At 60.1% G+C, this 14,660-nt stretch overlaps 1 protein-coding gene across 3 annotated transcripts in view; it reads left to right on the forward strand.

Annotated features, from left to right (window-relative positions):
• The window catches only part of ARHGEF18 (Rho/Rac guanine nucleotide exchange factor 18), a 53,208-nt gene that overhangs the window by 38,338 nt on the left and 210 nt on the right, over positions 1–14,660 (forward strand). For 2 of the 3 annotated variants that reach the window (XM_057709011.1, XM_057709010.1), the window contains 16 exons: positions 55–195; positions 1,516–1,766; positions 2,361–2,486; positions 3,133–3,250; positions 4,159–4,407; positions 5,888–5,964; positions 7,400–7,578; positions 8,357–8,448; positions 9,510–9,692; positions 10,921–11,049; positions 11,438–11,562; positions 12,170–12,226; positions 12,319–12,366; positions 12,486–12,956; positions 13,411–13,744; positions 14,493–14,609. In XM_057709011.1, coding sequence (XP_057564994.1) covers positions 55–195; positions 1,516–1,766; positions 2,361–2,486; positions 3,133–3,250; positions 4,159–4,407; positions 5,888–5,964; positions 7,400–7,578; positions 8,357–8,448; positions 9,510–9,692; positions 10,921–11,049; positions 11,438–11,562; positions 12,170–12,226; positions 12,319–12,366; positions 12,486–12,956; positions 13,411–13,744; positions 14,493–14,609 — 2,697 coding nt within the window. The remainder of the gene's footprint in view (positions 1–54; positions 196–1,515; positions 1,767–2,360; positions 2,487–3,132; positions 3,251–4,158; positions 4,408–5,887; positions 5,965–7,399; positions 7,579–8,356; positions 8,449–9,509; positions 9,693–10,920; positions 11,050–11,437; positions 11,563–12,169; positions 12,227–12,318; positions 12,367–12,485; positions 12,957–13,410; positions 13,745–14,492; positions 14,610–14,660) is intronic. The other variant, XM_057709012.1, reaches the window with a different exon arrangement.

The following is a 14,660-nucleotide window of genomic DNA, read 5'->3' on the forward strand; positions in this document are numbered from 1 at the left end:
CTGAGCCAGCCAGGCCCCGGGCCCCCAAGCAGCGGCCTCCTGTCCTTCCCTCAGACCCCTACACTGCCTCGCTGAGGAGTGAGATCGAAGCAGACACCCATGAGTTTGAGGCCGAGTCCTGGAGCCTCTCTGTGGACCCCACATATGTGAAGAAACAGAAGAGGGAGGTGGTGAAAAGGCAGGATGTGCTTTATGGTAAGGAGGCCTGCGCTACCACACCGGCTCTTCTCCTTCTCCTCCCCTTCCTTCTCCTTCTTCTCCTCCCTCCCCTTCCTCCTCTTCCTTCTTCTTTTTTCTTAATGTATTAATTCCATCTGGGAGGCAGGGCTCCACTGCCAGCCCTCCCTGAGACCCTGTGCCCTGCTCCACCTACTCCCCCAGGGCAGCCCTACCTTCCAGGCCGGGGAGGAGGTGGCTGGGCAGGGCTTTGTGAGGATCAGTCCCTGAGGATAGGAATGGCCGAATGCCCAGTCCTGACTTGTCCTTACCTTGCTGGTGACCCCTAGAAAGAAAACCGCCGGGCCCATCCCATCCATCCCTGGTGACCACAGACAGGCCCGGGCGTGGCTATGGTGGAGGTTTGGAGGCGGTCCCTCTCACTGCATGCCACTGTAGCACCGGCTCTGGGGGGGGTGCCCCTTCCCACTGGCCGTTGGAGAACCTGGCCGTGGGCAGCCTCTGTCTGAGACGGGATGTTGTGGTCACCATGGAAACCATAGCTCCAAGACACTGGCCATCCCTGGGCTGGGGGTCCCTTCAGGCCTCCCCCCTCACGGCTCAGAGATATCCACTCACCAGTGGACACCCACTTCCTTCCATGTTTTACACACTGAGCTCCCTGCCAGAGCCAGAGCAGACTGGGGTGTGGGCGGGGAGGAGAGCCCAAGCCCGGCCAGGGGTCCTGCAGGGAAGGCCGGGGGGGACCAGTCCACTGCTTCCATCCGGGCAGCCTTTTGCCACCTTGTCTCCACTGCTGGGCAGGCTCAGACTCCTTCCAGCCCTGCGGCTGGCGGCCCAGAGCCCATCCAATGCTGTTGACTTTCATTTTGTCTCTGAAAGCTTCAAGGCCTTGACTTAAATGGCAGAAAAAGTCCAACACGGAATCTGATCTTTCTTTGCCTTAACAGTGAATTAAAATCCTCCCTTGAGCTCTGCTTTTCCCATCAGTTACAGCCTGGTCGCTGATGTGCACGAACGCGCGCGTTTCGCATCCCAGGGAGGGGTGTTCGTCAGAACAGTCTTCTTGTTTCAATCAGCCTAGAAACATCTTCAGTTGCTGTTAGGCAAGAAACCCTCCTGTGAATTTGAGGTCCTGGCGCACATTTGGGTCCTCTCTTCCCTGGTGTCCCTCCACCCCTTGCTGCCCCCTTAAGCTGGGGCCCCAGTCAGACCACCAGGGCAAGGATTTTGCGGAAACCTGAGAAGCCAGCCCAGCCTGGCCCGTCGCAGGACCAGGGAGGGCCGAGCCAGGGCGTCCACCCCGTGCCTCTAAGTCCCGAGTCTGTGTCCCCACAGAGCTGATGCAGACAGAGGCCCACCACGTGCGGACGCTCAAGATCATGCTGAAGGTCTACTCCAGGGCCCTGCGGGAGGAGCTGCAGTTCAGCCCCAAAGCCGTCGGCCGTCTCTTCCCGGGCGCGGACGACCTGTTGGAGGTGCACGGCCACTTCCTGTCTCGGCTGAAGGAGCGCCGTCAGGAGTCCCTGGAGGAGGGCAGCGACCGCAACTACATCATCCAGAAGATCGGGGACCTCCTGGTACAGCAGGTGGGCGCAGCCGGGGAAGCTTGGGGCCTGGACCAGACCGCACCCCATCTCTTTCCTTCCGTTTACAGGGAGCCCCAGCCCCCACCCGAGGAGAGCGGTCCTGACCCCTTGCAGCCACGCCCGCCACCACCAGCCTAGAAACACAGAGGCCTAAACAGCAAACATGCTCTGCAAACACTATCCAGTGTGTGTTCTGGGCTTTCGTTTGGTTGGTTGGCTGGCTTTTGTTTTTTGTGGGCTTGACGGCTGTTTGGTTTTTGAACCAGAGGCATCCGTGGCAGGGCCGCTGACCCCGAGCTGATTTCCGAGTGGACTTCTAGGCCAAGGCCAAGACTGACAGAGGGGACCCGGGACCCGTCGTCTGCCCCTGGAGTGCCCAAAGCATCCTTAGTCAGCTAACTAGGATTCATGGGAAGAAGAACCCTTCTGCATCTGAATTTTTCTAACATTCTTCCGCTTAAATTTATTTTTCCTTCTTGGATTTCGGGACATTTTTGAAGCACCTGTGATGTGTAAAAGTTTTCTCCTTTTCCCTTTCGGTACCTTGTGGTGACACACCACGTGCTGAAGCATTTCTCCATGGCCTCTCTTCAGTTTTCAGGTGAAGACGGGGAGAGAATGAAAGAAAAATACGGTGTCTTTTGTAGCGGCCACAACGAAGCCGTCAGTCACTACAAGTTGCTGCTGCAGCAAAACAAGAAATTTCAAAACTTGATCAAGGTAAAAAAATAATAATAATTTTTGCAGAGCACCGGAAGCTGCCCTCGGCACCCGCCAAGAAGTGGCTGCAGGGACTTCCCTGGTGGTCCAGTGGTTAGGACTTGGCGCTTTCACTGCCAAGGGGCCCGGGTTCAGTCCCTGGTTGGGGAACTAAGATCCCACAAGCCACGCCGCAGGAAAAAAAGAAAAAGAAAGAAGTGGCTTCAGGCGACTGCTCCTTGGGCTCTTAGCCAGAGGCGGGCACCAGTAGCTGCCGGAGGCCAGTTCAGACGGCACAGGCCCAGCCACACCTGGAGGGTTAGGGTCTGCATGTGTGCGCGCGCACGTGTGTGTGTGTGTGTGTGTGTGTGTGTGTGTGTGGACAGCTCTGCAGGTGATACCCATAACTGCACCCCCACCTGGCTGGTTTCTTCCTAAAGGGTTCTGCAGGGGCCTGAATTCTATAGGAGGTGAGGCTGCCTCTGCCTTTGTGGCCCTTCTGTATATAGCAGGCAGTCCCTGCTTTCAAGTGGCTGGCACAGCGGGGAAGGAAAGGTCTCCGTGAGCCCACAAAGGACCATGAACTGGATGCCCCTCCATACCATGAACTGATTTGGCGGGAGATAAGACGCCCACACGGCACGGCTTTGTTTTTTCCGTTTCTTAGAGAATCGGCAACTTTTCCATCGTGAGGCGGCTGGGCGTGCAGGAGTGCATCCTTCTGGTCACCCAGCGCATAACCAAGTACCCGGTGCTGGTGGAGCGCATTATCCAGAACACGGAAGGTAGGGTGGCTCTGCTGCCGTGCTCTTTGGTGCTTGGTGGGGAGGAGGATCTCTGTCTCCCCACCCCCGATTCTAACAGTGGATCAGATAATCCACTCAGCGGTCTGTCCCTGGTTCTCCAGATTCAGCTGGGCTTGGCGGTGATTAACTGAGCTGCCACCTGGCAGAATCCACTGTGCTGGGTGCCCGGGTTTCCAACGCGAGAAAGACAGGGTGCCTGGTCTCACCTGCCTGCCGCTACCCCCCAGTCCTTGCACAGTGTGGGCTGGAGCAGCCCTCAGTCAGTGCTGGAGAGTGGATGAAAGGATGCAGGTCGTGCCCCTTGCTAAGGTCACCCCTGGGTGACCCACACAGGCCCAGAGGTGACCTCCGTGTCACATGCCTGGCGCCACGGAGGGCAGAGACGAAGGGCATGCCGCCCAGCCGGGGGCTTCCGGAATCCAGGGCAGTGCTGACCACACCTCCCCTCCCTTATCTCCAGGGGATTTGGGTGGTGGGAGAACGCAGCAAGTTCTCCTGTCATGAGAGCCCTTGGAGTGGGAGGAGCCAGCTTTTGGTAATGGCAGGAGGTGGGGGGCGTCTTTCATGGAGAGCTGGAGGGCAGCGGGGAGTCTGTGTACCGAGGCGTGGCCGGTGGAGCTATGCAGAGCCATTTTTGCCGCCCTGATTTGCTCCTCAGCTTCTGCATTCGACAGAAGCTCTCTGTCTTGGTGACAACCAAACGCTGGGCTGTCATATTTACTTGGAAGAAGCGTTTACATCTCAGGAGATTCACGTTGGAAGGTGATTCTCGAGGGTCCTCTGAACAGTGGCCTTGGGACACACCTCCTCGACCCCATAGCCCGTCCACCTCCATCATGTTCGTGAACGCAGACCCAGGGACGTGCTAACTCTGTTGTGTGTGGCAGCTGACTCAGAGGACCACAAAGACCTGACCCAGGCCCTGAACCTCATCAAAGACATCATCTCACAAGTGGATGCCAGGGTCAGCGAGTGTGAGAAAGGCCAGCGCCTCAGGGAGATCGCAGGGAAGATGGACCTCAAGTCCTCCAGCAAGCTCAAGAACGGGCTGACCTTCCGCAAGGAGGACATGATGCAGCGGCAGCTCCACCTGGAGGGCATGCTGTGCTGGAAGACCACGTCCGGGCGCCTGAAAGGTAAAGCCCCGCCCCAGCCACCTCTGCCGGGCGCCGTCCTGGGTTGGTGGATGCCATCTTGGATCAGTGGCGCCATCTTGGAGCGGCAGGTGCCACCTTGGGGTGGTAGACACCGTTTGGGATTGGTAGCACCTCCTTGGAGGGGTGGATGCCCTCCTGGGTCGGTGGCATCACCTTGGAGGGGTGGGTGCCTTCCTGGGTCAGTGAGCACCATTTTGGATTGATGGGCACCAGCCGACACAGAGCCACTGCAGCCCGGCTGCTTCGCGGCTGAAGGGAGGTTACATGCTGAGTCAGGTCGAGCACAGAATTAGAGCAGGAACGAGGTGGAGGTGGTGGTACCAGCACCCTCTGTCTCTGGTGGTCGAGATGGTGTGGTGCACACAGGGAGGGCCGCCAGGTGAAGCAGGCACGCTGCGTCACTGACTCCTGAACAGACACCCAGGGTATCACAACGTCCCAGATTTGGCAGAGGCCCCAGGGTTCTAAACAACAGTCACAGGCCCCCCTGGGAGCAGAGGATGCCACCCGGGCCGCGGACCTCCATGTCTCCCAGCATCCCACCCACTGCTCAGGGCGAGCTCCAAGTCCTACTTTCAAGGTCCGTGGTGCAGTTCCAGAGCAGAGAGCATTCGGGGCTCATCCCTGAGTTTCCTGTCCATTCATGAGCCTCTAGAAACATCCTAACCTGTCCATCAGCATTAGCATCTTTAAAGATCTTTGGGGGGCTGTTGAAGGTGGCCAGATGACAGGATGTGTTTGTCCTTAATTTGAGCAGGTAAGCAGCCAAAAGATACAGTTTACAGGGGCTTCCTAGGTGGCGCAGTGGTTAAGAATCCGCCTGCCAATGCAGGGGACATGGGTTCGAGCCCTGCTCCGGGAAGATCCCACTTTAAAAAAAAAAAAAAAAAAGATACAGTTTACAGCTGAGCACCCGCTATGAGCCAGGCACCCAGGCGGGTGGAGGTGGCCCCCGCCCACGTGGGGCTCCAGTCAGCGGGCAGAAAGAGAGAAGTAAACAGAGAAACAGTGAAAAGCACAGTAAGTGCGTCAGAGGAACCCAGCAGGCTGCAGCACGAGAGGATCTGTGAGGAGGGCGTGTCTCGTTGGAGCGGGGTGTCTGAACAAGCTCCCCGAGGAGGCGGTATTTTCATTTCCCGCAGTGCGAGTGCTACTGTGGGGAAGCGCGGTTCGGGATTTGCACCTGAGTGCACCAGCTCTGCCGGTCGCGGGTCGCCACGCGATGTCCCTACAGGGACAAGGCTCTGAGCCTGCCGCCGGCAGGAGGCAGGATGCAAACGTCCAGGGGCTCTGTGTTCATTGTGAAACCAGGAGGGTGATGGGGAGGGGTGAGGTCGAAGGGCACCCCCGGGCTCCTGCAGAAGCATCGTGGCACCGGCCTGGGGTTCCGCGTCTGCCGGGCGGGACCCACGCGGCCACGGGACCCCGTAAGACGTTTCCTTCTGTGTTCTCCTCTCAGATGTCCTTGCCGTCCTGTTGACAGACGTGCTTCTGCTGTTACAAGAAAAGGATCAAAAATACGTCTTTGCTTCCGTGGTAGGTGTCCCGTCCCTTCACACGAGGTGCTGCTCAGAAGGTGCCGGCACAGGAGGCCGCCCCACTGCCAGGGCAGGGGGACAGCAGGAGAGCAAGGTGGCCGAAGAGCACATCCACATGTCACCCCACCACCCCGGGCCCTCCCCAGGGCCGGAAGGTGCCAGCAAGGCAGGAGTAGAATTTGCCAAGAATGGGGGTCCCGTCCAGTGGCCTCAGGGGCTTCAGGGTCCTGCCCGGTTCTGCACTTCTGTGGCCCTTCCCCTCGGGCTCCCACAGGCCCAGGCATCCTCGCTGGAAGAGCCTGTCCCTCCTTCCCGGGAAGCTAGCTTGTCACTGAGGATGTGCGCTCAGGCCTCCACTACCCTGTGAGCTGTGACCACGTTGGCCCCACAGCACCTGGTCCCAGGAAGCCACATCACGGAAGCCAAGCTGGCTGACCGGAGCTCCATGCGGGCAGAGGACTCGGAGTCAGGCTGGGATTCCATCCATCCCGCCTGGCCCGAGTCCGCCAGGGATGCGGCCTCCTCCCCTGCTCACCTGAGTGACCCGTGGGTACCCGCCACTGAGGGGCTCAGAGAACCTGTTTGCCTCCCGGTTCACCTGGAGAGGAAGGTGGCCTTTGTCACTCAACTACAGAGTCTCATCCTTTTCCCAGAGACTTAAACTAGCTTCTCAAGAAGTTTCCAGAATGGGTCACGCCGTCGTGCCAAACAGTGGTCTCGCCCTGAGTCTAGCACATCTCTCGTGTGCCGTGTTTTCGCTCTCACGAGGGTGATGTGACGTCTGTAGCCTGCTGTGCACCTGCTTCCCGCGTCCTCCCCTGGTCGCCCTGTGTGTGTGTGTCTGTGTCCTGATAGCCTCTCCCCAGAAAGACACCAGCCCTGTTGGGTCAGGGCCCACCCTCATCACCTCACTTTAACTTAATCACCTCTTTAAAGACCCTGTCTCCAGATTCCATCACGTGTTCTGAGGTTAGGACCTCAGTATATGGATTTGGGGCAGGGGAGAGCGGGATGCAGTTCGGCGCAGAACACAGTTAAAAGCATGCATTTTACTGGTCGGTGAGAGCAGTTCTCTCTCTGCAGGACCCACCACAGACTGGGAGTACTGGTCGGCTCTGGGTGTTTGGGGCACGGGGTCGGGAGGAAGATTTATTTGTCGTCACAGACAACCTGCTCTTGTATCTTCTGAGTTTTGTGCAGTATACGTGCGTTAGTGATTATAAAACATTTTTTAAGCACATTGAACAGACACATGAAAAGGATGCGAGAACATCATGGCAAAAGCTTTCTGCTTTGAATTATTGGAGGATAAGCAGGGTGCACGGCACGCCCCCGCCACACCCCCCATCCTAGTCGCCTTCCCCTCCAGCTCGCAGCTCCACAGCTGTGGGGCTGCAGGTACAGGGTGACCCCGCCCCATCCCACCCATGCAGGACTCCAAGCGCCCCGTCATCTCGCTGCAAAAGCTCATCGTGAGGGAGGTGGCCAACGAGGAGAAAGCCATGTTTCTGATCAGCGCCTCCCTGCACGGGCCTGAGATGTACGAGATCTACACCAGCTCCAAGGAGGACAGGAACACCTGGATGGCCCACATCCGGAGGGCCGTGGAGAGGTGAGAAGGGCCCGGGCGGGCCTTCCCTCCACCAACAGCCGTGCCCCTGGCTTTGGCAGCTGGCAAATCGGCAGAGACCTCGGAGCGCCTGCGAGGGTGCCAGGGGTCACAGGTGGGCGGGAGACCCCTTTGCTTTTCCTCCCCCTTGTTCCACCTCGGTGCTCTGTCCATCCCCTCATCTAAGGGTAAACAGATGGCGCTATTCTGGCCCCTTCCAACAACGGCTGAAACGGCTAGGATATCTCTGGCCGGGGGATGCGGGGCCGGCCCCTCTAACCTTCTGTGTTGGTGGGCTGTCTGCCTCACACGGGGGCTGTCCTTCCTCCTCGGGCCAGGGGACCCCTCAGGACCCCATTCTGTGGTCCTACGTGATGCCTGGCTCCTGGCCCACCAGCAGCCCCCATGCCCAGAAGCCCATCAAACCCTTAGTCTGCTCAGAGTCCCCTCAACACCCAACGTCAGCTCTGCCAGGCTTGTAGCCTCACGTAGCTGAGAGGTCCCCAGGGAATAAACTGCCCTGTCTCCTCCTCCCCCACCCCCCCACCCCAAGTTGTGGCCAGACATTTAAAGCCTGTGACCGGTTATGTCCTAATACTCTGAGACTGAATGCATGCCGACAGCTGTGTTTCTCTCCTGCACTGTTAACCATTAACAAGCTAAACGTCTCACCACGTCAGAGGTGCTCTTTGCAGCCGGACCTGCAGGCAGACCTCTCAGTGCCGCTTGAGAGCAGCCGGTCTGTGGGGCGCGCTCGCCCATCTGTCCCCTCTCCCTGCAGCTGCCCAGACGAGGAGGAGGGGCCCTTCAGTGAGGCCGAAGAGGAGAGGAAGGTGGTCGAGGCCCGCGCCATGAGGCTGAGGGACTTCCAAGGTAAGGAGGGGGAGGTCAGTGCCACCTCCGTGCCCACAACGCGGCCCTCGTCAGGTGACATGGCCCTGAGAGCCCTTCTGGGCGCAGCAGTGGCCTTTCTGTCCTGTCCCATTGGGACTGCCATGGATGGATCAAATAGCCGCCTGAGTGGCCAGGAGTTTGCCTCTGGGCTGTCCCATGTCCTGCGGTTCTGTGGGCTGTTTGCCCTGGGGTAGTGATCTTCCCATCTTGGACCAAAAGCCAATTTCATCCTTCACACTGGAATGTCAGGCACACTCCCATCAAAGTCGGGAACAAGGCAGGGCCCCCCCACCCCCCCCAACTCTCACCATCAGCACCTTCCTCCTGGACGTTCCGGCCACAGTAATAAGGGAAGAAGCGGCAGTAAGAGATCACGATTGGAAGGGAGGTGGCAGAATAATTTTTTGCAGGTGACTTGATTGTCTAGGAAATCCAGTAGAATCAACTGGAAAGCTATTGGAAATGGTAAGAGAGCACAATCATTTAGCTGAATGGGATGTGTATATATATACTAGCGATCACCAGTGAGAGTCTAATAAAATAAGTTGTAGTCACAGCAGCAAAAAAAGGGTTTAGGGAGTTCCCTGGCAGTCCAGTGGTTAAGACTCCGCCTCCCATTGCAGGAGGCTTGGGTTCAATCCCTGGTCAGGGAACTAAGATCCCACATGCCAGGCAGCGTGGCCAAAAAAAAAAAAAGTATAAAACCCAGAGACTTGTAAGAAGGCTTTCAACATTAGAAAACTAAGTCTTATAAGACTCCCAATTTGTCCCCAACTGATAAAAATCAGCCCATGATGGTCCTCCTCCACGCCCCCACTGTGTTTGATTTTTTTATAATTGAGAGAACCAAGCAGGAAACAGGGCCACACCCTCGCCTGCTTCTTCGGAATGCTGGGCGAAGGGAGAGTCCAGCTCGGAACAGGGCGCGAGTCAGCAGGGTCCCCAGAGGCCAGCCTGGCCCTGCGAGGCATCCTTACACTGGCTTCTGGGGGAAACCACCCCAGAGGAGGCCAACCGCCACCCCCACCACCGCTTTGCAGAGCGACTGAACATGAAAGACCAGCAGATTGCCCAGACTCTCATTGAGAAGCAGCAAATCTACCTGGAGATGGCCGAGATGAGCGGCCTGGAGGACCTCGCCCCATCGCGGCTTCTCTTCCGGGGAGGGGATCCCCCCGAGAACCTGCAGGGGGAGCTGATTCTCAAGTCGGCCATGAGTGAGAGTAAGTAGCCACCAGCCCTCGCTGAGCGCCAGCCCACCCCGCGCCCCCGTCCTGCCTGCTGGGCTCCTGGGGGACCCCAGGCCTGGCGCACAGCCCTGTAGGCCTCACATGCCACCCCGTCCAGGCACGCTTCTGTCTGCCTCTATTCTGCTAGAGCTGGAAGGTCCTTGGACACAGTCGGCGCCAGCCCTCGCTGCAGGCTTAAAGCGCCATCTCACATTCACTCAACAAACACTCCTGGTACTTGCCACGCTCAAGGCTGTGCTGGGCCCAGGGGTCTCAAGTTGACTGAGACGGCTCCTCTTCTTTTGGATGAGTGGGTCACCGATGCTATTCCCAGAAAAATGCACATTGACACATTTGGTAGGTCATTTCAGGGGCTCCCGGACCCTGCAGGCAACTGGAGGGTGCTGGCCGGTAAGCGGCCTGCTTCCTGGAGCTGTCAGGGTCCTCGCAGGGCCCCTAGAAGCTTCCATGCGGCCACTGAGCCCCGTGCCGAGCCAGAGCATGTGCTGGGCCAGGCGGCCAGTGCTTGTCCAGTGCAGGAGGACGGCCAGCACTGCCCTTTCAATGCCAGGCGAGAGAGGCACAGCCCTGCCCTCCAGAACTTTCCATCAGAGTGAAGAGAACAGGCCAGAGGGGTCCTGTGTGAACTCTGCGCCTGCTCAGTCTTGTTCCCTCCAGCCACACTAACGTATTCCTTCCATGTCCCCAATCACCACTGTTCTTGGGCTCCCGAGACCCTCTCGTGTCCTGTGCCTTGGCCTAGAATATTCTTCCCGCCTCCTCACCTGGCCAAAGCCTGTTCGTCCTCAAGCACCTTGTGTGATCACCCCTGCCCCTTGAGGCCACGTCTTGTGGCCCCTGACCTTCTGTATGACCATTGGCACACAGGCAGTAGCCACACTGAGTTCCCTACTAGGCCCAGTGCATCCCCAGGCCCAGGGGCAGGGCCTGGAACACACACACACACACACACACACACCCACCCCCCTTCACCTCCCCCTCCCCCCCGCACCCAGTCCCCTGCCCCACGCTGCCCTGAGGTCCAGCCTCTTGTGTAGACACAGATTGGCACGTCCTGGGTGCAGTACCTGTGCAGGGGGTGTGCAGGATCAGAAGGGGTGATCGACACCCTGTGAGGCTGTGGCCCCAGTCCCTGCACCCTGCTCGGACACCCATGGCAGGGCCACAGGATGACTCGGTTCCCCTCCGTCTCCTTCCACAGTCGAGGACATCCAGAGCCTGATCTGCAGGCGGCTGGGCAGCTCCAGCAGCCAGGTGGAAGACGGAGGCGGCTCCGCAGCCCTGGCCTGGAGGGTGGAGGCCTCCGGGGGCTCTGACGGCGTCAGCAAGAGTGAGTGGTGCCGCCTCCAGCCGGGGCTGGGGCTCCTTGGGACCCGGGGTGGTCAGTGGGTGCAGGAAGATGTGCAGTTTCTTAGAACGTTCCCATCGCACGGCATCCTTGGCAAAGCCCGGACGTGTGCTGTTCAGCATCTCTGCGGCTGAGTCCCCTCGGCCTTCTATGAACTCTCCAGGTCAGGGTTCTGGAACTTGCCAGGGGCTGTGACTCATGTTCTGACAGCAGCACCCAGGCCAGTTCCTGCTGCTGGTCTCTGCACCCCAGATGCTGCCCTCTCGGCCCAGGCCACGACTGCTACCTGGGCTGGGGGGATGGGGAGCAGGGCATCCAGACCCCGAGGGATGTGCGCGCAGCATCTCACGCGCCTGGCTTGGGGTTTCAGATGGCAGTTTTCAGAAGAATGTCTGCAGCAGTGACCCCAGCCCCCGAGACTGGCAGGGCCCTGCGGGTAGCCTGGACTCGAGGCTCGGCGACACCCCGGGGGCCTCCGAGGAAGCACTGAAGGTGGTATGCTGCCTCCCTGGGATGTTCTGAGCACCGTACAGAGTCGGCGCAGGTCCTTTTAATTATCATCAGTGAGGGTGAACGGCCTGTGCTTGGCTTGTCTGGTTTTTCTGTCTTGGGGCAAACAGCAACCAGTGTCATCCCGTTTGACAGTGACTCGTAGTTAATGTGCAAATTGACATGCAGGCAGGTGACTCTCCGGGTTCCTCCTGCAGACCCCGGGAAGGGCGGGGTGGGAGGCACCCAGGAGGGAGGTCCCAGGCTCAGGGCAGCGGGCTCCTCAACAGGTGAGAGATGCTAGGGGGGGACCACGAGCTTTGGAGTCCGCACAGCTGTCCTCTCTCCAGGGACGCCAGCGTCACAGGCTGCCCCTCCCCACCCACCCCCCACCCCCCACCCCCCACCTAACCTCCGAGCCAGCATGCTGGGCCCACAGCCCTTTCACTTCCCGGGAGCCACCCTGCATCCTCATTTTCAGGCACCAAGACTGGCACAAGTCAGATGAGCAGGCAGGGCCTGTCCAAAGGGATGTTTTAGCAATAATAAGCAGGTCCCACTCAAGTTGGATAGGTCCTTAGAAGCTCTTTGTGCAGTGATGCTGTGTCTACAGGCAGAGGCACCAGCTGCAGAGCCCACCCTCCGGCTGCCTGCCGTCCTGGAGTCGGAGGTAAGCTCGGGCTTGTGCATCCCCCCGGGGACAGCGCGCACGCTCAAGGGGCTTCCTGTAGAGCGCCAGCGTCCCTCTCCCTCTCTCTGCAGCTTGTCCAGAGGATCCAGACATTGTCCCAGCTGCTTCTCAGCCTCCAGGTAGGAGGCCTTCGGGGAGCGTGGTGGACCGCACGTGCCTTCTCCGGGTTGAGACTGGGGTCTGGGGGAAGGCGGGCTCTTCCTAAAGACGGCCGCTCGCCGGCCCTCCCCTCCCCCAGGCGGTCATCGCCCAGCAGGACAGCTACGTGGAGCTGCAGAGGGCGGCCATCCAGGAGCGCGAGAAGCAGTTCCGGCTGCAGTCAACTCGCGGGAACTTGCTGCTGGAGCAGGAGCGGCAGCGCAACTTCGAGAAGCAGCGGGAGGAGCTGGCGGGCGTGCAGAAGCTGCAGGGCCAGCTGCGGCTGGAGCAGCAGCGCTGGGAGCGCGAGCGGGAGCGCCAGAGCCAGGAGCTGGACCTGGCCTCGGCGCGGCTACAGCAGCGCGAGAGCGAGTCGCTGCGGCTGCAGGAGCAGCTGAGCCAGGAGCGCGAGGAGCTGGAGCGCCAGCGCCAGGCCTACCAGCACGACCTGGAGCGGCTGCGCGAGGCCCAGCGCGCCGTGGAGCGGGAGCGCGAGCGGCTGGAGCAGCAGCGCAGGCTCAAGAAGCAGAACACGATGTCTGGGCCGCAGCCGCCGGAGGCGCTGACGGAGGTGAGCGCAGGAGTGCGGCCTGCGCCTGTGCGGGCTCCGGGAACGCGCGTGCGCAAGGATGCCTGTGTGCGTGCGCGTACGTGAGTTGTGTGCGCATGAGAACGTGAGTGTCTGTGCACGTGCGTGGGTGTGTCTGCCTGCGTTTTGGGGACAAGTGGGTGAATGGCAGCCGCGAGGGGCCGGCATCAGCTTTTATGCGCAGGTCGGACCCTCCCAGCTAAGAGGCTTCCAGTAAAGCGACGCCTGGCCCGGGAGCTGGGAGGGCAGGCTGGTTCATCCATCTCCAAAAACCCCGCCCCAGCCGGGAGCCGACAGAGAGCAGGTGGCAGGGTGCCTGTGAGGCTGGGCCAGTAGCACCTTGCAAATCTGCAGGGCGCCGCTCCTTGTTGGTACCCTAGGAAGGGCTTCCAGCAGGAACGACGGCGTTGGAACATGTCTCCTGTCACTCTCTCAGGCCCAGCCCCCCAGCCACACTCCCAGCTTCAACGGGGAAGGGCTGGAAGGGCCCATGGCCCTGCCCAAAGCACCGGGGACCCGGGTGAGCTCGCTGCTGTCCGGTGCTGGGCCCGAGTACGCCGAGCGCGCCGAGGTGACCCGCAGGGACAGCGCCCCAGCCGACGGGCGGCTTGTCAAGAGCGACGTGCCCATCCAGCTGCTCAGCGCCACCAACCAGATCCAGAGGCAGGCAGCCGTGCAGCAGCAGATCCCCACCAAGCTGGCCGCCTCCACCAAGGGAGGCAAGGACAAGGGCAGCAAGAGCCGGGGCTCCCAGCGCTGGGAGAGCTCAAGTGAGTCGGGGCCTCCTCCCGGCACCCCCCTCCCCGCCTTGCCCAGCGTCCACTCTGGAGGGGGCTCCAGGAGGAAACCCCCAGGCACAGCTGGTGATGCAGCTGAGGCTCTCCTCCCCCCACATGGAGGTCTTTCATCTCAAAGAGCGAAAAATGGAAACGTTAAACCTCAACTCCTGTTCCCGCCTTGGCCCTCAAATTGGGATCAGGGACAAGCGAATGTCTTGGTGATTCAGAAACAGGCCTTGGAAACCTCTGCACAGTTAGTCACCCTGGGTGGGAAGTCAGGCAGAAAGTCGCACCCCGATCGGTGCCACTGCTCCCTCACCGAGCCCTGCCCTCTGCTGGTCCAGGTGCCGGTTCTGCTGGTGTCCTTGCTCTACGGACTGCGCACTCAGCCCTTGCCCCAGAGCACCCTGCAGCCAGTGGTGCCTGGTAGGGAAGGACCAGGGGGAGCGTCCCTGGGATGTTCCTGGGGAGCAGGGCCTGTGTCCCGGGACCTCTGGGCAGCAGGGTCACAGGGCCTCTCGTCCAAAGGTTAAATGACTCTAGGGCCCTCTGTGATCGGGTAGGGGTGTCTGCCCTGGGTTTTGTCACGGAATTTGGGGGCTTATGTCTGCGCAGAGTCCATCTCTGGGAGCAGGCACTGGGGCAAGTGTTGAGGAGTGGGCCAAGGCCCTGACCCAGGTCAGGGAGCTCCTGTGCTTGGACCGAGGCCAAGCATCCCAGCGGCACCTCCCTCTTCCAGCCTCGTTTGACCTGAAGCAGCCACCGCTTTTCAACAAGTTCATGGGCAAAGAGGAGAACGCCTCTCGGAGCCGCCGCTCACTGAGTCCCGTCCTGCGCAGCTCCACGCCCCCCCCAGGTGAGCTGGCCCCCCACCCCACTCCCCACCCCCTGGCACCCAGGGTGCCCG

The sequence above is a fragment of the Hippopotamus amphibius genome, chromosome 15 (genome assembly GCF_030028045.1).
Source record: "Hippopotamus amphibius kiboko isolate mHipAmp2 chromosome 15, mHipAmp2.hap2, whole genome shotgun sequence".
Classification (NCBI taxonomy): domain Eukaryota; kingdom Metazoa; phylum Chordata; class Mammalia; order Artiodactyla; family Hippopotamidae; genus Hippopotamus; species Hippopotamus amphibius.